The 24,810-nt window shown below is 36.4% G+C and overlaps 2 protein-coding genes across 15 annotated transcripts in view; both read right to left on the bottom strand.

Moving 5' to 3' along the window:
* Positions 1-9,188, bottom strand: part of CHD2 (chromodomain helicase DNA binding protein 2) — a 112,530-nt gene extending 103,342 nt beyond the window's left edge. For 2 of the 11 annotated variants that reach the window (XM_023650816.2, XM_023650841.2), the window contains exon 1: positions 4,259-4,963. In XM_023650816.2, coding sequence (XP_023506584.1) covers positions 4,259-4,359 — 101 coding nt within the window. In that variant the 5' untranslated portion in view covers positions 4,360-4,963. Of the gene's footprint in view, positions 1-2,875; positions 4,964-7,964; positions 8,098-8,435 lie in introns of those variants that run through there. The other 9 variants (XM_070267303.1, XM_070267329.1, XM_070267280.1 and 6 more) reach the window with 8 other exon arrangements.
* A 1,997-nt stretch (positions 9,189-11,185) lies between these two features.
* On the bottom strand, positions 11,186-24,715 carry LOC138924130 (cuticle collagen 2-like). Of its 4 annotated transcripts, none has more exons than XR_011438832.1 (5): positions 23,990-24,094; positions 21,953-22,021; positions 21,303-21,385; positions 16,281-16,350; positions 11,186-11,560 (listed from the first exon to the last, which is right to left on the bottom strand). XR_011438832.1 is itself a non-coding variant. In XM_070267345.1 (5 exons), the coding sequence occupies exons 1-2, from the start codon at positions 24,634-24,636 to the stop codon at positions 22,018-22,020; spliced, it is 345 nt and encodes a 114-aa protein (XP_070123446.1). In that variant the 5' UTR covers positions 24,637-24,715; the 3' UTR covers positions 11,186-11,560; positions 16,281-16,350; positions 21,303-21,385; positions 21,953-22,017. The 4 variants fall into 4 exon arrangements, 1 of the variants encoding a protein (XP_070123446.1); XR_011438838.1 differs by lacking the exon at positions 23,990-24,094 and adding an exon at positions 22,947-23,982; XR_011438828.1 differs by lacking the exon at positions 23,990-24,094 and adding an exon at positions 23,432-23,915.
* Between the last annotated feature and the right edge of the window lie 95 nt (positions 24,716-24,810).

Genomic DNA, 24,810 nt, shown 5'->3' with positions numbered 1-24,810 from the left:
CAGCATTACAGGCAGTGCCAGACTTAGAAATAACCCATGAAAATGTGATACCCTGAAGTTTATTGTCATATTCTATTCTTTTTTTTAAATGCTGGTTATGCAACTCACAACCTACCAATGGGTGACAAACATCACTCTAAATAACCGCCCCACCGTACAGCCCATGTCCACAGCTGTAGCCTTTGGTTTTACACAGCTACCAGTATCCGCTACAGGGAAAGGGAGTTCTGAATGGAATGTAACTGCATTCAAAGTTAATTCTGGAACTCAAACTTTTGGAGTTATCTAAAAAGAGTTTAAATAGAGAATTACAATAAGGAGGGGAGACCACTAGAAATTAAAGCAACTAGGGCAGGAATTCAGAAATCTTGGAGTGAAAAAATTCCATCAGCATACACATTTTAAGGTATGATAAAAGCTAGATCTGGCATGGCATTTAATACCAAACTCTTCCTCTTACATCAAGCATACAACTCCCCTTATCAGCACCCTACCTGCCGTTGCTTTCAGACCTACTTCCAGACCTCTAAACTGTGGCTCCAAGCTGTTGTTAAAACTGCCCTTACAAGGGGATGGAGAAAATCGGACAGGCAATGGAAAGACCAAGGGTTAGAAAAGAATGTAAGGACAAGAAGTGCTCCATGCTCCAACAGAGATTCAAACACGTGGAGACACTTGCAAACATATGTAACACACGAAAATTTAAAACACACGGGGAGCTTTGAAAAATTAACTCAATCCTGGAGGTTGGCCTGGACACTGGTATTTTTAGAAGCTCTCCAAGGTCTGATACAGGAACAAAAAATAGGAACTCAAGTAACACATAAGCCAAAAGGAAAGGAGGGAAGTAGAGGAAACCAAAAAACACAAATCTTGGGACCATAGTTCTAACAGAATAAACTGAACTTTAGGTATTATGCTAAATCAAATATATGGCGCTATAATGAAGACTGATTACTAAAAGCAAGCTACAGCCCAGAACATATTGCTTGTAAATATTACTTCAGTTACATTTACGTCCAAATAGTCCCACACCTTGGTATTCATTATTCATTATTTTGTACAGCTTGAGAGGGCAAATGAGGCAGAGGGTAAACCAGGGCAATAATTACTAGCTCCAGAAGAGGGAAAAAAGGTATCTACTCAGAGTGACTGCCAAGAGTCGGGCTATGTATGACTCATGCAAAAAGCTGTTCCTGTCCAGAAAGAATCATACTCTCCCTTCAAAAGGCTGGCTTTCTCAGAAAAAAATTCTAGAAGAGGATTAACTGCAAAACACACCCAAGGTTTCAACTAACAAAAAGGGGACTCTCCTTCTAAAATCATTTTAACAAGTCTCTCCTAACTAACCTAAACAGACTCTTGTGGGAGGCCAGGACACCAATCTCGGGCCTCGGGCCTTAAAAAGTGCAGAAAGGAGGGGTAAGAAAGTAAGATGAAGCATTAGGAATGAAATAATACTACTAATAGCTTACATGTATTCAGCACTTTCAATGTAACAGGCTCTTTGCTAAGTACCTTATAGACATTACTTAATTTAATCTTCATAACAAAGATTATCATTATCCACATTTTAAAAATGAGAAAATTTCAAGTGCAACAATGAGTAAGTACTTCACTGGCCTAAATTGGAGGAAAAGTTTTCAGTACAAAGTAAACACTACACTGGTGTGTATTATGTACACAGCTCTTGCCAGGCACTGAGGTAACAGTAAACACATCACAAATCACCAAACAACTCATTGGAATTGAATCCAAAGTATATAAAATCAACAGTATCTTTAGAATGATGCCTTAGCCAGGGCTCTTTGGCAACATCCTGCCCCGCCAAAGCAGAGTGGTCACATTTTGCCCAAACTAGAGGGACTCTCCAGTAAAGGGAAGTGAAACACTTTTCAGTATGAAATACAGTCCAGAGATGTCACTGAAACACCAAAAAAGGTGATCCTTAACCTAACATGTTAACAATAAAATGCTAAATTGGAAGTGTTTCAAAATGTAGCATGAACAGCTTCCCTCCACAGAGGTTCTCCACGATTTATTTCATAAAGCAAAGCCTTGTCCCCCACCTCACAAACTGCACTCCAGCTTTTTAGAAAGGTCTCTGCTCCCAGACTTGTCCTATCAATTAAAGTTTAGACTGATTAGGGGAAAAGGTCACAACAGACATAAAAACAATGTGTTCCAACACTGTGCTAAATTTCTGCTTACAAAATTAACACACGGTGGACTCTGGGCATTTGATGACTGAGTCCACCTTTGCTGTTCCGGCTTCACACCGATAACACTGAAGTTCCAAAGCAAGTAGTAAGAGGCAATTTTGCTGAGGTATAAATTTGAATTCAGTGCCCAGTGAGGCTGGAATGCGGGAGGGAATTACTCAGCTATAATAACAAGCACTCAGCATAAGTAGGCCAACAGTGTTTTTACTTTATACAAAATAACTCTTAGGTGATTAAAAAAAAACCTGTTTCTTTGCTAAAGTGACTCTCCTTCCCCTTCAAGGAAGCCAAGTGAGTTCTAAGGTTTTCAGAAAAAAGTTAAAAGACCTTGAAAAAAATATATGGTGGCTCATAGCCAGAAAAAATTTACTACATGCCACACACAGCAGTCACTCAACTTTTATGTCAAGAATAAGCTTACTGTACCACATTTTATGGAAGAAATGATAGGCATTTGGAAATCTCAGGTGGCCTCAGGAGGTTTCGCCGTCCAGAAGTTTGCTTGGGCGCGGAGGGGTATAAACTAATTACAAATCTGTGAGTTTCAGACTCTTTTAGGTAAAATTCAACCGAACTTTGAGATTCACCTCCCAAGCAATAACTTGCTAAAACTTTTACAAACTAAAATTCCTCCTCAAATATTCTTTGCCCACCTTCTGTGATGCAGTAATCTTTACAAAAGATGTTAATCTCCAAAGAAGCGAATATCAATTGGAAACTGCAGGTGTTCAAAGCAAGAATCCAAGAGAGTTTAATCAGGACTTTTCTTGCCATTTCATGCCGATCTGCACACAGGAGGAAACCCACAGAAAGCTCAATGAACAGACCTAATACTCTAGTTCTTCAAAAGGTCAAATGGCTTCAAGGAGCACGAACAGTTCATAGATAAACAGCTATCTCATAACATGCATTTTAACTCAGTAATGCTAACTATTTTGGGCTAAATAATCTCAACAGAGTAGTTTATATCCTGGAACCTGAGAGCAATGCTACTTAATTCTATCCCACTTCTAGGAGTTTAAGGGCATTTACCAACACTAAAATTTTAATACAACTAACCAGAATTTAATCTCAATATACAGAAAGAACAAACATTTGTTCTTGCTGCTTTAGATGCAATTTAAGAAGCTGGAAGCTGCACTTAATGATCATCAAGTTCTCCAAATATTTGTCTCTAAGACCATTAGATATTCTATATATAATTTATATTTGAGAATATAACTAAAAAAAAATCACTTACATAAGCTTTGATGAACAAGTCTGTAAAGCAAACTGAAAACCCGGTTTCACCTAAAGCTTCTATAAACTAAAGAATTCTTCCTAAAGAACCAAGACTACCCGAACCTACAAAACAGACTATTGTAGTGAATTTTCCCTTTTATAAACTTTGTTCAGAAACCTAGGTCATGCCCAGGTAAACATCTCTACCTACACTCAGGAGATCCCCGTGTCTTTGGAAGCAACCTATTTTACTCAAGAAACTTCTGAACTACGGCCAACTACATGACAGCTCACTCCTGCTACCGCTAAAAATACTCCAGGGACGTGGAAAACACGTTGTCGGGGGACAATGAGAAAAACCAAACTAGCCCCTCCTTCAGGCTTAGATTCATTACTTGTGACTGGATAATGAACTTGTTCTTGGTAAATAAAAAGAATTTTTTTAATCAGAAATCCTTGCAAGGGTTTCCAAACAAGGCAGATCATGCACAGGCCCACAGCGTCTGAACAAGCCTCCCAGGACAGAATTAAAGTTTCCAGAATGGGGGATCTGACACGTTTCCCAAGAGTTTGCCCCGTGGTTCCGCTGTCAGCCAACGGTGGGGAGGTCACATCTTTAGCAAGTGCTGTGCACACTGACCGAGAGAGCTCTTTTCTAACACGTGCTTGCATGGTAACGAATGCTTAATCCTGGACTCTGCGTTTTTTGTTAAATTAATATTTATAGTCACTAAACAAGTGGAAATTCCTAAGCTATTTTCTGCTTAACTATCCCGTTCTTGAACTTAAAAATAAATCACTTTGCACATACTGACCTGAGTTTTTCTCCATCAAATGCCAATTGAGAAAATGTATGGTACCAAGTAAAAACGCACGGGGACAAATTCAAATAATCTTCCCTTTGTTTATGAGCCATGTATTAAACGACAGCTGTTAACACGTTCCAATTTACATAAAAGTGCCTCCTCTAACACTGAACCGGTTTTGGTCAATGGTAACAAAACGAGACTCACTTATCTCCTCTCAGTGAACAGAAAAAAAAAGACCCGCTAGGGTATCAGAAAGGAAAGCGAAAAATGTAAAAACTGGCAGGTTTTCCACTTGAAGGTTTCCGTCATTAGTGCCTTTCACTTTCTCCGAAAGCAGAAGACGCTTCTAGAGGAAAAACCATTCCCAGGGACCGGCAAACGAGCGCACGCCGCAGGGCGTGGACGGCAGGCGGAGGGCGCCGACCGGAGCGAGGGCGGTCAGCCGCCTCCGCCCACCGGAAAGTCCCGGCCGAGCGCCCGCCCCTCCCCCTCGGCCAGGCCGGCGGCTGGCCCGGCAGACGGAGCACACAGGCTGCGCACGCAGACCGACGTCATTTCGTTGGCTCCTCCCGCCGGCGAGCTGACGTTAAGGGGCGGAGCCTGCCCGAAGGCCGTCGCTGTTGACCTGCTGTTACCAGGCACGCGCGCAGCCAATCAGCACTCGGCGCCGGCGCCGGCCGGCCTTTGAACTCGGCACGGCAACTTCCTGCTGTTTGGCGAGTACACAGTGCAATGCAGTATGTCTGTCAGCGCTGCGGCACAAAGGAACAGCCATTTTGTGACTGAGCTGGACCCGCACCAAGATGCCAGGGGCTCAGAGAGCTGCTGCCTGTGCTAACTACCGAGTTGCCCTTTATTTCAGCACCAGAGAACCAAAAAAGAGGAGAAGGGAGGGAAAAAAGAGGTTTTCATATCTGAAGTTTCAATTCGCTTTATTTTCAGTCTTCTCAAAAATCCCGATTCTTAAGAATTATCAGCGTCATAAAATGGCTGCCACTTAAAAAACTGCCTGTTCCAGTCCACAAGTAACTGCATTATGCCATTTCTAATCATCCCCAGGCTTTTAGATTAACTGCTAAAAGGCTGATTAAAAACTTAAGATTTTGCCCGGACCTCAGGTTATCAAAATAAATCTGGTTCAATAGGCAGACGACTTGGAGATAAATTTAATAAACTGTTTCAGTTCTTAAGATAAATTGCAAATACAGCGCCCTAGAACACACCGAACTCTTTTATGTGCACAGTTCCATTCACATTGCCTTCTCTCCTGTTTCCATTCTTTGATATTACTGAGGTTACCCCAAACTGCAAATTATTTAGATAAATGTGTGGTATACATTTCTATATGTATCACTAAAACTTTGTTTTAACTATTTAGAAACTTTACAGGTATCAAATATTTTTAAAATCTTATTTTTGAAAGTCAACTTTTTAATCTTCAAAAATCATGATAGACAAAGTATAACATACTTAAACATTAACTTCAGAAGTACACAGAAATAATAACTTATATAATCACTATTAAGTGTTGCATTATTTCCAAAATCAGGAAAATATCCAGTTTACCAAAACTTGCACTCAATCCCTTCAAATCCTAAAGTAATTCTCAGACCAAAGTTTACTTGACCTGCAAACTCCTCCCTTCCTCTCCTGTGGCTCAGGCTGCAAAAATGCTTTTTTGTGGTATTGCCTAAACATTAGACTTTGTGGCATATAAACTAGGTCCTTACGGAGAAATTCTGATGGATTAAGGAACCAAGCACTAGGTACCCAAACCATCACTTTTACTTTACTAAAAATAACATTAACCTACTACAATAAAACACCACTAGCATCCTTTAGCTTTATAATTTTAAAAGGAAGTGATGTCATAATTATGTACATGTATTAAGGTATGCAATTTAGGGTAACAGTAAATAAAACTCCATCTTCTCTTCAAGGGGTCTCTCAAATATTCTTGGACATTCATCAGGTATATGAATCAAAATATACTTGACAAAATGCATTTAAAAGTACAGTACATGCTTGTTAAACTGCAACCCCACTGCCAGTTAGGCAAATGCATGACAACTTCAAAGTAGTTTTCCAGGTGAGAGTAAATTATTAGAAGAATAGCAACACTGCTTGATTTTTTAAATTAGAAAGCAGAGTCTGATCAATGATGTTAACCACAAACCTTGCATAAGAAAGCCAAAAGCCATGTGAGACTTATGCAAATCATACTCAAGGGAGTAACAATTTTAGGTATTGAATCTTTAATAGTTTGTCAAATATACCTGGGGATTCCTATTTCTTCAAATCACCATTACTTTCCAGAAAAATCAGGTTAGGATTAGTAAAAAAGTTTTCTGTCCCAAATCTAACCTAGGTAATTACCTGGGCAATTCAATTCAAAAGACAGCAGTCCAAACTATGTGACAACTCAATTTGCAAAAGAATTTGGAAAGGTTATTTTTAAAAGCAAGGGTCAAAATAGTTTAAGTTAATAAAACAAATAAAATTTAACATTTGTAATAACAAACCATGTTCAATCAAAACTTCCAAATTCACTAACCTAAGAGTCTATTATTTATGTAAAATTATAAAAAGCAAAATTGGGGAGAAAAATCATATAACCAATCACATCCTTGTAAAATGTACGATTTAAAATCTGACATGACAATTCATAAGCACACACATCAAGCAATGCATATATTTTTAAAAATTAACATACAGATCATACAAGAAAACATCTTAAAGGCTTTATTACTTAATCACTAATGAGGTACTCCAACAAATGTGAAACAAATCATGATTTGAACAGTACATTTGTAAGCTTCAGAAGATAAAGCATTCCAGGCGACTCTGTCGAAATAAATCAATAAATTTAAAGCAGCTACAACTAATATATGAGGATAAAACACTGCATCTATCAACCAGAAAGCACTGACTGAATATAAGCATACAAATGAAAACCTTAAAATATTTTAAATGTAAAATATACACTTATAATCATAGTATCAAACACAAAACAGACGTAAATTAAGAGTATTCCAGGATTTCTGTGATCACAGGTTTGATTTCATAAATGCAGGAACTGTAACCATCGAGAAAAGGTTTTGATAAATCATATCAAAATTTCCTAAAATGTCAAGAGTATCAAAATAAATATAGAGTCAAATAAAAATATAAACTGAGAGGCATCAGTCAAAGGGTCTTTTTTCCAATTTCATTTTAAAATGTACATTTTTTCATTCATATAACTTTCTCAAACGTCTATTTACTATAATTTACTACCACAGGCTCCTCTATGGCCTTCAGTTACAAGTTTGGGTATCCTAGATTCTTCAAAGAAAAAATTTGCCTTGTATGTAAAATGGTGCAATGCAGCAATGGCTAAACCGACAAGGTCATTTTTCTACAGCACAAAAACCTAAAAACTGAAATTACTGACAGAAAAACTGTAGTTTACAGGAAAGGCCCCCTTGAATAAAGGTACCTTACCTTTTGACTGCTGTAAGAGGCCTTAAGTCACAACTCAACTTTCATAAATTGCTACCAAAAAATTAGGGTGTGGCATATTAGCAATCTCAAGGTCACGCTTTAAAAAACGAATCCAAATTAGTAAAATACTTAAAATAAAACAGACAGCTATCCTTGTCTGTCAAGGTAAACAATGTAAGCTGAGGTTTCCCCAAAAAAAGAAAAAAGGAAGAAAGTTGATAGCTCATACCTCGATGCATTGCTGTGTAGCGAACTGTCCTCCTCTTGGCTTTTGTCCTTATTTCTCATCATCTTTTAATTCTTAAATATTAAGGGGGAGGGGGAATCTGTGTTTGCTTTGAAGTCCTGTGCCCAGGTATTTACTGTCAAAAGTTGAAAGAAAGGTAAGGTCCCAGCTTCTATCGATGGTTTTTATTATCAGGAACAAAGTCCTGACAATGTAACGATATTGTTATAATACAACAGCGGTAAACACCAAAAAACAAAATATTTCTATTTTTTCCTTAAAAAAAAAAAACAGGATAAACCAAACGGGGAATCATCACTATCAATAAGGAAAGTTTCTCAAAGTAACACACTGGATACAAATAACAATCTCTGTATCTTATTGCGTCATCCAGGAATTTCTCATATTTACAGAAAATAAAACAAGCTTAAACATATAAATCCCTAAAATTATCACTAATGATCATGAACTTACCTGATCCATGTAGTAGGTCCAAAGCAAGAGTCCTATCTACTAGTAGAAAAATATCAGATCCCAAATAATTAAAAATAAAAACAAAATTCTCCGTTAAAAAACGAAAAATAAATAAAATAATCCTCAAATATGTTAACTGGTCAAAAAAAATAAAGCAACAATTAATACTAAAACGAGTCCGGAAGAAAAAAAACCTCATTAGGAGAGCGCACAAAAATGGAGGTGCGCCATGGCTTCTAAGCTGGAAAAAACAACGACCTGGGCTCTCAGTACGGCTGCTTCTTTCCAACAAGGCACGAAAAGAAAGCTCCTAAAAGCTGCTTTTCTCCCTAAAAAAGGTTCGAATCGACCCCAGTAAGTCACTAGGAGAGGCAGGGGGCTGCGGGGGCCCCCTGAGGCTGCCCGAAAGTTAGGGAAAGTTGCGTAAAGTGAGGCGAAGGCAGGGAGCAGAGCGCGCTCTCTCTAAGGCACAGCCGCCATCTAGAGCCTCCTTCCCAGCTCTGAGAGCTCTGCCTTTGATTGACACTCTCTACATTTACCCCACAACTCAGGTGATGTACCATAGACCCACCCCTTCATCTCCACCAAAAAAAAAAAAAAAAGATCCTCCATCCCAGGGAGCCTGAGGACCCCCACCCCCACACCTCCCTGCCCCTCCAGACCACCCCATCAGGGGGAGGGGGGAGGGTTTCTTAACCCCCTCTGGCTCAAGCACCCTTTTTAAGCCAGAGAGAAATGTAATTTGTTCCTTTTGTCTAAAGATCTGCTAAATATTTCAGTCCTTGAGCTAAAATAACTTCCTCTCTGGACAGGAAGTGGTGTTTTATCAAGCCATTTTGAAAGAGGGATAATTCTTAGAGAATATAAAGCTCATCTTAAGTACTAATCTTTTAAAAAATTAACCCCCCCAGGGGTAAAATGGTTTCCAAATAAAAGCAAAACCTCAATTTTATAAGTTAAATTCAAGTCTTGCCTTCTTTATGAAGCCAAAACATTATCTAAAGGCAAAGTTTAAGGGGGAATTTTCCATCCCAAATGGAAGAAAGGGGTATAACTCAAGAGCGCCTCCCTAGTGTTCAGTTGCATTAGAGCAAAAATTAATGCAACTGGTTTTTCTTCAAGAATCTCAATTTCCTTTTACTTTCAAAAATTCTTTAACCCATTATATAACCTTGCAAACTTTACCACCCAAAATTCTCATAACCACAATATATTTAGTTCACACACTGATTCAGGCGAAACCAAGTTCTTAAATTCAAGAGTATGGAACCATCATGGCCACCTTTAAATAATGAACCCAAGAAACTCCACCTCCAAAACCAACACAACACATAGATCCCAACTCTTCCCTCGTATTTCAAGTCACATTCTAAGTATATACCCATTTCAACAATGGTAAATTAATAACAATTGGTCATATCTGACGGCAACTTATCAAAGTAATGTCACAGGCAAATTCTTCTAAATATCAAAACCATGAGATCTATGGAAACAAAATTATTACTAATGCCAAAAACAAATTATTCAATACTTTCTCTCAACAAACACCCCAAGAAATCATTCACACGTCCAAAAAGAACCATTATCAACTTTCCTTACTCAACATTACAATCTGCCAGAACAATGTCCTTCCCTCACTGAAGAAATCCATTTCAGATTCATACCCAACAAAATCAACAGTGTTGCATCTAGGTAAATGCAAAATCCATAATCAAAACTCACTTTCAATTCTGTACTTTCTACAACAGATAATTTTGTACCAAAAACCCAAAATTCCGCATTTCATTTATATAGACCAACCACCTCAGTCATGAGAACAAATGCTGCACAGGTACTGATCATGATTGTGGGTGCCATGGTATTTGCCATTAACCACAAACACAGTAAGATTAACTATTCTAACCAACAAAAATTAAAGCTATTCTTTGTTTTCTGTATAATGGGAAAATATCAACAATTCATTTGGTCTATCAACATGAAGCCCACCACAACTTAAAATGGTTACTAAAACTGGTATTTGTTGATCATCAATAAATGAAACTGCACTATTCATCTACAACACTATAATAATTTGACATGTTGTGATTTATTCTAAATTCCTAAATGTACAGACTAATAATACAAGATAACAATCCTATTTCATACTTACACAAAATGTATTACAGATATTATTGCCACCAAAATTTTAAGACCTTTTATGAATACCCTAAGGACAGTTTCCTATAAATGCAACACCTCTCCCCCAATATTAACTATTAAGACAATAGGAGGCATCAGTTTCAATGTTCAGATGAATATTCTATTGCCAGATGTTTTATTTATAATATTAAAAAACATAGGTAAAAGGAACCTTTTCCATCAACACAAAGTAACTCAGAAAAATACAGTATCACTCATCCTGAATTTTGAGACAAAGGCATTTTGTTTTAAAAGTTCATTAAAATCTCATGGCAAATTAAAGGTTCTATTATTACCCATTGGTTATTTTGAAGAGGTTTTAAGAAAGCACAAAATACATTTCAACCAAACAACCATCTCTTAAAACACAAATAAGTTTCCACAACTTTGTGAAAAAAGGCAAATCTAAATCAACCAAGTAAAACATTTTCCAGCACACCATTTCCATTTTACCAGCTTTATTCAGTACACTTTACTGCTGGGAAACTGTAAAGGTCAAAGTGTTATTTAGGGCGATAACCGAACATTTAATGAAACTTCAGCTTAAAAAAAAAAAAGCCCAAACTGAGAAATTTTAAAGCGTTAGAAATTTTATTAAAGTTAACATTCCACAAGGTCATACTCATACAAATCAAACTGCAAAAAGTTCCAGGCATACAAACTATCATCTGTGTTAACGTGCCATCTTTCTTCTCCAAATGTCAAAAATGTACTTGTTTTAATGATACAAAAAGTCTTTAGAAAGTCAAATCCACTGTCCATTGTGTTGGGTAAGAAACCTATATCTTCATTCATGTCATGAAATCCATGTTAAAAGAACCCTGTCTTGGTTGTATATTATCACAGCACTCTTGTATTAATCCATTTTCCTCAATTCCCCATAGTGGACTGCCATCTTGATTTCTCAGTAGTAGGGTCCATTTGAGACTCTTCAAGCTGACTGGGTGCTTGATGAAAACATTAAAAGAAAAAAACGCTGTTGGAATACCAATAATCTTATTCCTTCAAACAGAGAACATCCACCCACCTTGAAGATACTCTTACCATACACAAAGCATTAATTCTGTAACAGCTTTAAACTATGTAACTGTATTAAAGTTGTATGCACTGCACACACAACTTCTCAAGGAGAGAAGCATAGAGAGACTGCACTCAAGCAACAAAGTTCTTCTACTGTCACAGATACATATGTAACCATAAAAAAGTGGCAGTGAAGAGTCAAATTTTTAATAGTTAAATGTAATGTTGTTATACTGTCTACACGAGAAGTAAAAACAAAAATTCAAATTCAAAGATCCTGGAAAGCTAAATCACAGCAACACTATGGGTTCTAAATCTCAATGCAGAAAACTTTCCAAGCTTCTTCAAATAAAACTAATTATGGAAAAGAATCTTAAGGGATAAAAAAAAAAAACCAAAGCAGTAGATCACAGCATAGATTTCCAGTCCAACAGATGTTAATTTTGTTTAGATAACACAAACGGCCAATACAGATGCCACCATCTCTGGCTACATTTCTGAAAATGCAAGTAACATGTAGCCACTAGGAAAAAAGTGATCAAAAATGCAAAATATCTGCCTGGGTTATTTGATATTTGCCAAATCTGATAAAATGCTATCAGATTTCAAATTAAATACAAATAAAATACTCCCATTCCCAAAACATCAAATGTTCCTTAAAGAACAACAAATCCATTACCTAAATAATTTGAACTAAAGGGATAAGTGGGAAGCCAGGAGATATTACCATTAACTAAATGATCTTGATTTGTCATGATCAAACATAATTGCAAAGCTAAGTTTTAACCCCAGTCTTCTCTATAAACTTTGCAGCTCTCACACTAAATTTGTCAAGATAAAGTCTGGGTGACTGCTAGGAGATTATTAAATATAAAGGCATTTTTGCTCATTACATAGCTAATACCTCGTGTCTCCTAAAACCATAATTAGGATTTATTGTCTACCATATACAATACAAAAATCTACTTAATAAACTATTTGGTTAATCAAGAGACATTGCCACTCATATTTAAAAAAGACTGAAAATGAGTGTCACAACATCAGTAATAAACATCAAATGCAAGATATTTCTCCTTAATATATTCTGCCAATTTCTCTTCCAGCCTAAAAGGAGAATTAAATAACTCATTCATTCATATGTCAGTAAAATATCTCCCATTTGAATTGTTCATTCCTTAAAATGAAGGGACATATACTTCTACACAAAAGTATAAAAATAAAAATACCATCATTCCTCTTGCAGAGTGAATTATAAGTCAATTTTTCCCCAATCTCTACCGCTACAATGCAAGATAAAGCTCTAAATGAAGTTGGGGATGTAAATACTATCATGGTGAACAATGAACTGACACCAAGTTACAATCATTTCAATGGCTATAGGTTGAATTTATTCAACTTATTACCTTAAATGATAAACTCAATGCTTCTATATTCTTCTGCCACAGGACAAGTAGTAAAATTTATCCAGGACATTATATAAAATTTCCGTGTAAAACCATCGTTGAAAAACATTTTTTCAAAAGAAAACCTAATGATATTAAAATCATTCCAAAATTACTCAATAAAATGCTCTAGTTTATGTGACAAATACAGAGGTCAGAAAATACTAGCGTATTGGTCATGCTATCACATATATTTAAGATGGTTTAAAAAAGAAGGAATGAAGAAAAAGAATGGTACAAGAGAAAGCAGACAACTTTTACGACATTAAAAAGCCATGATCAATCTACATTCCTGCAAAGCCATCCAAAAGCCTGTGGTGAAAATTTTGTTAATAAGCGAAAGTGCTCACAAGCATCAAAGAACCTAAAAGAATGATGAGGGACTTGGGTGTAAGCCATTTATTTTCATGGAATTACAAATTCTTACAAAAGTTCAATTTGCAAGTAAGCAAAGTTATGTTAAAAAGTGAAAAAGAAAGCAGGCATGAGTTCTGAGCGCCTGGAAATTTTTTTGGTAACAAAATCCAGTTCTTCATCTGTAAAATAGAAATAGTAATAGTACCTACCTCATGTGGCAGTAGTGAGGATTAAATGAGATAGGACATTTACAGCTTTTAAATTACCTGGCATATAGAAAGACCTCAACAAATGTTAGCTATTATTCTGATACACCACAACAACCAAGGTACTTGGGGACCTACAGACTGACCTTACTGAATCAAAATAATTTATATTCCAACAGTAATGCTATTTCTGAAGAATCCATAGGATCTTGGGGTCAATTATTTAAAGACAAAACACTTTCTGCTTTAAAAAGAGAATTTAATCTTTCAGTAAAGTAAGATCACTACAGAAAAACTGGGCAGGATTTACATATGAAAGCCCTACTACTCCACATCATTCAGCAATTTGTGAACTACTGAAGAGATATGATGGTTTGATCTAGAATTCCATCATCACACAGATCTAGATCTTCTGTGTATTTCACATAAGCTTCAAGCTCATACTAGGAAAAGTTAGGAGAATTTTTCTTCTATGACAGTCTCTCATTTATACCTCCTTTGTAAGGAAAATTGCTTGTACTAAAATAACAATCACCACAAGCAAAGGTAAAGGCTTCTATGCTAGGAAGGTTATAATAACTACTACCTCTTAAAACCCCCAGATATTACAGATCCGGAAATTAAGAATATAAAATTGAGCAAGGGGGTCTTCTCTTTAAATTTTAGTTCAGTAAATGTATCCCAAAAATACTAGGACATAGTAAAATAAGTTGTAGGTGAATGCAAGCAAGTAATTCATTACTGGATTGGGTTTAAGAGGGACTCTAAAATAAGCAATCTCCTTACCTCCACCTTCCAAGCAAACTCCTATTTTTAATACCAAGAAGAAATGTGGGGGACAAGGAAGAGTACAAGAAAAAAGAAATGATAAATGATCCTTACTTTTAAAAGTAGATGGCTTTAATAATGCTATAATTTATTAAATTAATGTAATTCATATTATTTGAAAACTCAAGTACTTATTGCAAAACCAAAGGGAAAATGGGTACAAAATCAAAATCAGGAGCAGAAATTGATCCTTCCCGTCATGTAATTAAGATTCTTGGTGCTTATGACTTGATTTCAATCTTCTTTGTACTGGTCGTTAAATTTGAAAGCATTTAATAGTGAATTCACATATTTTGTCTTATTACCAAAAATAGCTTTAATCTTCAACAGGATTACAATATATTAATACGTATGGGTCCTAAATAAGATGAGCACAAAAACTACAAAATGATTTGAAAAAGACCAGCCAGCTATTGATCAGTAAGAAAATAAGATCAATTATGATAACTACGAAAAAGAGTCATTTAAGATTTTATAATCAAATCAAATCTTCCCCATTGTCTTTATTAGTTAAAACTTGACAAATGCATGTTAAGACATTGACAGTTGTAGTTTCTTGTCATTTTTAATTTTTACTGAGTCAAAGTTTTAGCTTTCTAGCATACCTAAAAATTAATATTTAAAGCATTAAAACTTGTTTTAATAACGAATTTCATTGTTTTTCAGTTAGACCCAAAACACTAGTTGATAAATAATGTTTCATAGAAACTATATACAATAAATCAACAAGTATTTATTGAGCATCCACTATGTGCCAGGCAATTAATCTCTGTAAAATACGGTAAGACATGAGGTCACAAGTTTCATCTCTGCCCTCACCATCCTCCATCAAAAAACAAAAATGAATTTCACTATTCTGCAAGCCTTAGTAGCCACTTAACACAATGGAAGTTGAAGTAGTAATTCGAAGCAAAAATCATAAAGAATCCGGATTTCCAAATGTGATTCAAAAATAATGATTCCTATGAAACTGCTAGTATGTAAATATCATACCTAAAAAGGTCTGTCAATAATAAATAAATCCTTTTGAGAATGCATCCAAATTCATGTATACAGCCTTACCACTAACTCTTTTCCCACTATTTCTAAGCTTGGGAGTTGGAAAAATTAATCCATGGTAGTAGTAACCAAGTCTTCTAATACCTAAGCATAATCCTAGCATGAAAAGAACTTTTTGTTGAGCTTTCGAGCTCAAGGAAAGTTCAGAATTACTTATTAGAATTACTACATTGAGATGCATTAAAAAGTATGTTCTATTACCAAAAGAGAACCCAAGGGCTTCTTCTGAGTTCTACACAGGTAGGGTACAGTTGACAAAAGGGATGGATCTAGGACAAGAGCAAGCAAGCTTTCCTTATAGGACGAGACAGTAAATTATCTTAGAGTTCGTGGCCATTAGCTACAACTACTCTCAACTCTGCAGCTGAATGGGAAAGCAGACACAGACAACGTGTAAATGAAAGAGCATACCTGTGTTCCAATAAAACTTTATTAACAAAAATAGGGGTGAGTTTACCGACACCCAAATCTAGGGTAGTGTTAGAAGCACGTTCAAATGTGAGTCTCTTTTTGCATTTTAACTTTGCCTGAGTTTAAATGGAGACAGTAGAAAATAATAATAGGTTGGAGTAAATTAATAAGCAAATTTTAATAATAAACTTTACACACATCTAACCACGTTGATTATTTATTTTTGTACTGCTTTGAGTTTCACTAAATCCCTTTATATTTTTATAACTGACTCACTCAAGACTTCCAAACTCATATTTAAAGGTAAAAAAACAGATTAAACATGTAAATTGAATAAAACTTACTAAATGCTTCCACCAACATCTATTACGTTGTACAGGACCTTTACAGAATTCATTCTCAGGATTCACATTTCTGGAGAAAACAGAAAGAATATAATTTTATACACAGAAAAAGACAAAAATAGACTATCAAAATGCCATGATTTATTCGGAAACTTCAACATCTTGTAAGGATCACTCACCAGAAGACTAACATGTATGTGTATTTATGAACAATGTAGTCCAAGCAAAAAATAAACAATTCTAACCCAGAGGATCTTAAATTTGGCTGTACAAATGTAGGGGGCTCATCTGTAGAATAAGTTACTTTCACGTGCCTAAGTCTCAGTCCCCAAGAGCTCCAAGAGAATAGGTAAAAATCTGGGCTCCTAAGTCGGTCTAATGGGCAGACAGCATTGAGAACTAGTTGTTTAACAAGAAACATTACTCCTTCACAGTACAGAACTTTTTTATCGTCTGGTCTTTCATCTAATCTACTCTCAAGACTTCTAAAAGAAAACTTCAATTACCCACCTGCAATGCCATGTTTCTCACTCCTTAATATTGCCTATTATTTCACATTATCATGTACTTTAACCAACATTATTCTAAGATAAAGTATTAGAAAGAAAACTGTAGGCACAATTTCAAACTTTTTTACTAATTGAACTGACTTACTCAACTCAACCACCACTAACCCTTTCTAAAATAGGTACTTGGTAATGAAAACATCATATCCACACTTTTCACTCGTTAGACTGAAATACCTTATAAACTAAACATGGAAGATGATGTTTCCCCAAGTCTCAAATACCTTCAGAACACAGGTATACACTTTTTTCAGTCACTCCTGCTTTGAAGTATGATTATAATAATCACAGTAACATGTAGAACTACCAAAAAGCTCTGTTTAAAGTTCAATATTAAAGTATAGCAATTTAAGGATTTTTAGAGAGTAATAGAATAGTTTAGGATTCAAGTTAAAACTAAGCTACCCAAATGCTTTTCCCAAATGACTAAGGTTTCAAATTTTCAAATTATAAAATAAGTTCCTGATTCTCTTACCAAATCTAAATCCCCTTAGTCGTTTTGACTAATCAAGAAATATAGTAAAGATCTGCTTCAAAATTACCTTTAAGAGTAAGGTGCTAAAATATCCTTCCAACAAGTTAACAAACGAAGAATTTTACCAGCAACATTGTATTATGTTTAAGCTTCCAAATTTAATCTGACCTTATAAGGAAGAGAATTTGTGAACAAAGACAAACCTTAAATCAACCAAGTAAAATAAATTGATTTAACCTAAGAGAAGGGTGGAGCTGACTTAGGGAATATTGGTGAAAGAAATATCTGAGGGAAATCCATCATATTGGTCTGATCACGTGCTTATAAAAAAGCTCCCTACCAGTCCAAGGAGGTGCCACCAAAACCTGAAGAGGACTTAGCTCTCATTCACACCACCACAAAAATCAGCAACACCAATGTAACCTACAATACAACCTCCTGCCCAAAAAGTGACAAAGCAGTACTTTGCTTTCCTTTGAAGGAGGAGAAACCAAGTTCAGCTTAGGGAGACTACAAAAGTTGATGATTTTGCTCATATTCCCACCTATCTTTAACATTTTGCAGTATTGTGGATTCTCATTTAATATGAAAGTACAGGTATAACATAAATAACCATTTTGATTGCTGGTCCTTTTATAATCAAAGGTAAGGACAGCTTTAGTCAAGTCCTGTTCATATTATCATTATTCCCGTTTGTACTTTTCTTGGGATATTTAATTCTGTCACTTTTTAAAACCCTTAAAACAATTTTTACATTTAAATTAAGAATAAAACCTGAGAGCAGTGTAAAATAAATATAAGAAATCTCCCACAAAAATAAGGTAGTGATAGTCATTAACATTAATAAGAAATCTTCGCCACAAGACAACTCACAAACCATTAAAGCAAAATGTCTAGCTTGATAATCTAAATTAAAATGATGATTACTACATAGTACACATTAAGGGTATAATTGCTTGAGAAATACTGAATTTCAAATAAATGTTTCAAAAAGCAAATGATTGTTTTCCAAAACACAGAACTATCCAGCTTTACACAATGTTTAAATCAAAAGTTTATCAAATTGTTGTAGGAAACATGCTACTTGAACGATATGTAAACAATCAAGTCCCATAGCTTTTATTTATAAAGTTCAGAATATCCTTGAATTTAAACTATAAAGGTTAATTACATTCAGAAATAACAGCCAATTTGAAAATTAAAAGTTTGTACTGAACCACTCAATCTGGAAGAGGAAGGTGGTTGGTAAAATGAGGATATTTATCATTGAATACAGACATTTCTTAAAGGAAATTAAATAGATTATGTCAGGTATGTGAACTATAAATCCCCATTTATATCCCGATGGTCAACGGCAAATGTTCCATGAAATACACTAAACTGTAAATATATTCAATAACTTTCTGAAAAAATCCAAACAATACTTTTATTGTATCATTCTAAATCTTAATTGCTTAAAGACAATTTCACACTAACTGCTTTTTAAGATCAACTTTCCAGTATGGCTGCATTTGTATTACTTATTAATATTTGGAATGCCTAAAATTAAGAAAGTCAGGTACACCATCGCCCAGGTCTCATGTCACCACAAAAATAACATAATTTGCAATGCAAAAATTACAAAAACTATTCTCCAGTTTGTACAAGAGAATTAGACACTCCTTACCATTATTTTTATTGCACAATTTAAGAGCTAAAAGTTATCTTAAGAGATTGGAAACTCCACAAATATTTTATACAAATTAGGAGACTAGGTACAGTGACTAAAATGTCAAGATTACAGGGCTAATTTACATTAGAGGCTGGGTCTCCTGGTTGCTGAATCACAGTTATATTTTCCACTCTACCATACACCTCTCATTAATGCAGAAGATGAAGATGTCCTCAAATTATCTTTTTCCCCTATGCCCCTCAACAAAGAATAAAATCTCAGAGGAGAAAAAGTAAATTAATTGGTTGTCCACAGTCCAGATTTTTAAATAATCAAGAAACTGTGAATAGTAAACTAAACGTGAAAGAAAATTTATATTCAAAATTATGTATTTCACATAATCCAGCCTCTAAGTATCACATCATGGTTCATGAAAATCTTGTGATTAACTATGGGCATGGCTTCTTTCCTTTCCATAGAACTTCGGGTTAATTTGTTAAACAGTTATTATCATGACAAATGCAATGCAACCCCATCACCAACTTGTTCATGTGATTTTTATGATTCAAGAATTAGTTTAAAATGCTAAAAACAAGTATTTTAGTATTTATCACTTTGGTTCTTAAGCAGAAAATAGGAATAAACTAAATAATAATTTACTTATGGAATACAGCAATTTAAAATAGTTATCTATGTTTATATTGCCCTCATGGGTCCATTACTTTTATCCATGAAAACCACGGCCCATTTTACAATTTGGCTCAAGCAGCAAGTATCAAAACACTGAATATAATAAGCACTATCATGAAGGTCAAAGTATATGTAAGACCATCTTAAAATGTGATTTATAATCCTTTATCTTGTTGGTGATAAAAGGAAAGCTGTACTCCATTTGACTGCGGATTAATTTAGAAGTTATTATATCATTTAGGTTTTCTTTCTAATTAGTGATACTGGAGTGAAAAGGATAAAAATCTTCATTTAACATTCCTAACCTTCTTCAACCATTCACTTTTTATTTTATGGGTCAAATTACATCTTTGGTAGGCCATTATAAATTTATTGCCGACATATACTTAAATTTACATTACTCTTTATATATGTTTGTGTCTTAAGAGGCCCAACTCTCAATTTTTATCAGTATCCAATCACAGCTGAATACCAATCTAATATCCTATCATTTGCATAGAGTAAGCCCTAACCTTCCCATTTGTGTTGAAGAAGCTTAGGATGAAAGATGTTTTGACTTTTTTGTATATGTTATATCTTTAAAACACCACAGTTAAAGGTCTAACATTTAGTTTTCTTTTGCACACTATAATAAACACAAAATGTGATCAAATAACAAAAGGACTGAAAAGCAAAAAATGAAGCTAAAGCAAAGGCAATAAAAATATTACCTTTATCACCTATTTGAATCAACAGAATAAGCCAACACGAACAGTTAAAAGATTTTCCACATAAACTTCAAGGACAAAGGTAAACTTGCCCTTATATTAATTACCTGGTTATTTGGCTATTCTTAAAATTTCCCAAGATATCTTTTATTGTATTACATATTTCCTCTGGTAAATCCCTTATAATAGCGGCTTGACATTAATTTCCACATTCAGTGTTAACTTTTGAAGAAAGGATATTTCCTGAAAATTATCAGTGGACCTATTTTTTCATTCACGTATCTGGTTTTAAGATGTCAAAGTACTGTATACATGTTGAAAATTATTTCTTCCTTTTATGCTTTAAAAACAATTAGTAAGCCATAGATTCTCAGAGGTCTCTTTAGAGGCATTATTCTAGTTTCCTGTAAGATAACTCATTTTTGTACCTTTGAAAACAAACTCATTAAAAACAGGTAAAATGAATAATTTAAATCCATTAAAAAATATCTAGAATATGAGAGTGTCGATTTAGTTTTTGACATATAGTTCTTTTAAGAACTGTACGATCAGCAAATCCAAAATTCTAGGCCATTTCTAAAACGTGATGTGTATCATCAAAAAAAATGGCTGAAGAATGTACATTTCAGAATATAAAGACACATAGTTCTGATGACTCAACTACTAATTTAACCATAACCCTGAAGCACCATTTTATTGGGAAATACTGCGTGTCTTACCACTCTGATATAAATTACATCTATCAACTGTTTAAATACTAATACAAAAGTCCTTTGACGTAAGGTAAAGGAATTTGATGGGCTTTTTCTCATCCTTTATTCGAGATAAAAAAAGTCTAGAGTTTATGTTTCACTGACAAACTTGAGTGATATTTTCCTACTCACATGTTGGTAGCTATTAAATTTCAGATGTTGGATAAAAATATTTACTTACTTGCTATATAAAATAAGACTTTCGCAAAGATTTCCTTTGTCCTCAAGGATAAAACTCCACGGTCTGTCTTCAAAATGGCATACCTTTTGGGGAAAAAAAACAACATTCTAAACAATTTATTGATGGAACAACCAACAGCAAGTAGGAATAAGTGTTTTAAAACTTTTTATTATATAAAAGAAACAAAAACTAAAGTCTATGCTCACAAAGCCTGATTTTTAAAATCTTCTTGCCTAAAATCTATTAGTATGAATAGTAACTAGCTCAAATTTTCTAATAAATTTATTTCTTTAAATATTTAGAAGATTAAACCTGTTTGCCCAGTATATAAGAGAACTAAAAACAAAAACTGTATCTTTGGTATTTCGGTTTTCCTCAAAATATAATCAGTCTTTTCTTAGTCCCAAAATTAAACAAAGGCTTAAAGAACCTTCAGTATTTTAAACTATTCAAAAGGCACATTAAATTACAATGGCTATGCACGTATACTTTTCATTCAATGAAAAGGCTTAAAGGCTTTGTAAAATTATTTCAGATATTTAGTTTATTCATACTCACTACTTACTAGAAATATAAATGATCACAGAACAAAATAAAGACCTAATAAGCTTATTTTTATGTTAAAGTAATAAGAATTTACCCAGTCTTACCTCAAATAAAGGAGCTGTATTTGTTCAGAACCATCGTCAACCAAATTTAATTTTAATCTTGTAAGTTACCTTTAAAAAAAAAAGGAAGATTATATCAATGTTTTGATTTTTAAACATTGCTTGGCCAAAGTTTCAGTGTGATGAAACAATGAGAAAATATTCCAAAGACGATCTATGGATGAATTTAAGAGACAGCTCATCGACACACTACCTGTACATTTAAAGTTGCAGTTATTTCTTATCTTACTGTCAGTCTTTGTTTTCCACGTCTTTTAGTTGCATGGACAAACACTAGACATTAAGGAATTGAGATCAAAATGGAATGCAGAACATTCACATCTTTGGACAGATTTAAGATTATGACCTTGTTTTTAATTTTTCTTCTTTTGATGCCAGGCAATATACAAAACGGAAGTTTACCATTTTTAAAGACTGAAATCATCTCAAAATTTCCTTTACCACCTAGTAATACCTTTTACGAATTATGAACAATTAAAAATTAACTCCTCCAGGAGAAATTAGTGAAGTTAAAATGGCCACTGGTTACTTTAAATTTTTAAACCACAAGTTATTTGATCTCACCAAGTGAGATATTAGCTTTGTCTTTTAAGCAAGTCTAAAACATGTAGTAGCTATGACCTTTATTCAATTTCAAACCAGGGTCTTGAACATTCTCAGTCTCTTCCTTCCCTCATTTCTCATGTAAAAAGATCTTATGAGGTTAAACTGCTAGCAATTATTTTGCATTTCACTATTCAAAAAGAATTCTGAAAAACTAAATTCAGAATATTCATTTAAAACCACTTTCAGTGTTCAAAAATTTCAAAAATGTTGATTTGAAAAACCAGAATTGGTACTTAAACAACAGATTCTGGAAAATCCAGATATGCGCAACTGATGTAACATGTAGCACTATATGAATGCTATTCGAAAAATAAAACAATTTCACTGACAAAAACACCCTCAGAAATATGGTCGATTACACCTTTAGTACCTTTGGTTTTTTAAGCTCTTCGTAAACCTGCCCAGCACTTTTTTTACGTAGATCTGCACCTTTACAACAGAACAGCTACCGCAGAATGAAGACAAATATATTCTAAAATACACAAAGGTTTGTGCCTTGTGGTTTGTTCTTCAAACCATTCAATTCCCTCTCAAACAGTTTTTTAAATCCGTGGACTATACGGAGGGCTCTGCCAATCTTCTCGAAGCCAATTTATATTAGTAAAATACTGTTCCGTTTTAAGCATATCTAGATTTTTATGCATGCAACAAATGCAACAAATATGGCTCCTCTTCATCGCCCTTTACCGAGAGCAGTCCCACTTCAATATTTACACTCCGAGAAAGTAACTTCAGAAATCTGGTGTCACAATATTCCTTTGTAAAAGTTTTGTCGACCGTGGCTGGTGATAACATACATTATTTTTAGAAATAATACAACGATGAACTTAAACTTTGAAAAGTCTAGGAACTGACCCAAGTACGTTCTAGCATCCAGGTGTGATAAGTTACAGATAACGGCTCCCCAGGACCTCTTAAGAAGTACGAAACAGTCGATGTCACCATTATCCCCACATCAGAATGTCAAATAATCTTGGCGTAATTACGCGGAAAAAGACACTATCTGAATCAAACGTCATCGCCTCGCACCGTCATTAAACTCGATTTCCATTAAACAGCCCGGACGAGAGAGTGAACTTGGCTCCGTAATTTCTCAAATGCCAGCAGCACCCCTGCAACTCGCATTTTTAAACGACAACCTGAACGTCATCACGGTTCTAAACAGCAGCAAGTACCTTCCCGTCGGTAACACTGCAGCCGTTTGCGAAATCGGCCTCGAAAGAGTTAAAAGCCAACACCCAAAAGAAAAAAATAACAAGTTTTATTTTTGTTTAAACGTCGTCAGGCGTCCATTGTTCTTTGGGGTTCGACCGCGAAGATGAGTTCCCACCTCCCCGGAAAGAGGGGGAAAAGCTCCCCCGCCGGAGAACCTGGAAGGGATTTTTTTCCACCCCCAAGACCAAAATAACTCACCCGGACGGAAAGGGGCTCTCCCCGCGCGGCCCCCTCGGCTCCCGCCCGCGGGCCCGCCGCCGCCCCTCTCCCGCCGGGGCCGCCCCGGCCGCCGGCCGCCCCCCGCCCCCCGCGGGGCTGCGGCGGGGCCCGCGCGCCCCCCAGCCCGGGCCCCGCGGCGCTTCCCGCCCGGAGAGCCGGCGAGCGACGCCGTCGGGCCGCCCGGGGAGGCCCGGCCCGCCGCCCCCTCCTGCTCGCGCGCTCAAGGACATTTTGCTTTTCCTCCCAAGGACAAAGGACAATAAAAGGAGCCGGGGAGCCACTCACCGGGTCCGAGCGCGGCTGCCGGCACCTCCTGGTCGCCCGCGCGCGACGCCCGCGCCGGGCCGCCCGCCCGAGCCTCCCGCCCGCGCCGGGTCGAGCCGCCGGGGCCCCGGGGAGCGGCCGCGGCCGCTGCCGCAGCGGCGCTTTCGGCGTCGCGGGCCCGGCCGCCCCGGGCGCCTCTGCCGGGGGCTCCGACCCCACCGCGCGCCCTGCCTCGCCTTAGCCGCTGCCGCCTCGCTCCCGCGGGCCAGCGGGCCGCCCGGCGCAGCTCCTTGCCGGCCGGCGGGCCCCGCGGCCGCGGCGGAGCGCCTGACAGCTCGGGGTGCTGCTGCCTCTCCGGCCATCTTGTGCCGTGTGTGTGTGGTGTCTCTCTCCCGTCTCCTCTCTCGGCTTTACTCCCTCCTCCTCCTCCCCCCCGCCCCACACACCACACAACATGGCCCCTTCGCTGCGGCGGCGGCTGCGGCGGCGGCAGCAGCTCAGCCGCGGTCCTGCCCGCTCCCCTCCCCCACCCTCCC

This window comes from Equus caballus, chromosome 1 (genome assembly GCF_041296265.1).
Source record: "Equus caballus isolate H_3958 breed thoroughbred chromosome 1, TB-T2T, whole genome shotgun sequence".
Lineage (NCBI taxonomy): Eukaryota > Metazoa > Chordata > Mammalia > Perissodactyla > Equidae > Equus > Equus caballus.
The sequence above is the reverse complement of the archived record's forward strand: the minus strand, read 5'-3'. Positions and strand labels throughout refer to the sequence as shown.

Excerpts from the sequence above, each read along its gene's own strand:
- LOC138924130 (XM_070267345.1), bottom strand. The coding sequence starts at position 24,636 with ATGGCCGGAGAGGCAGCAGCACCCCGAGCTGTCAGGCGCTCCGCCGCG.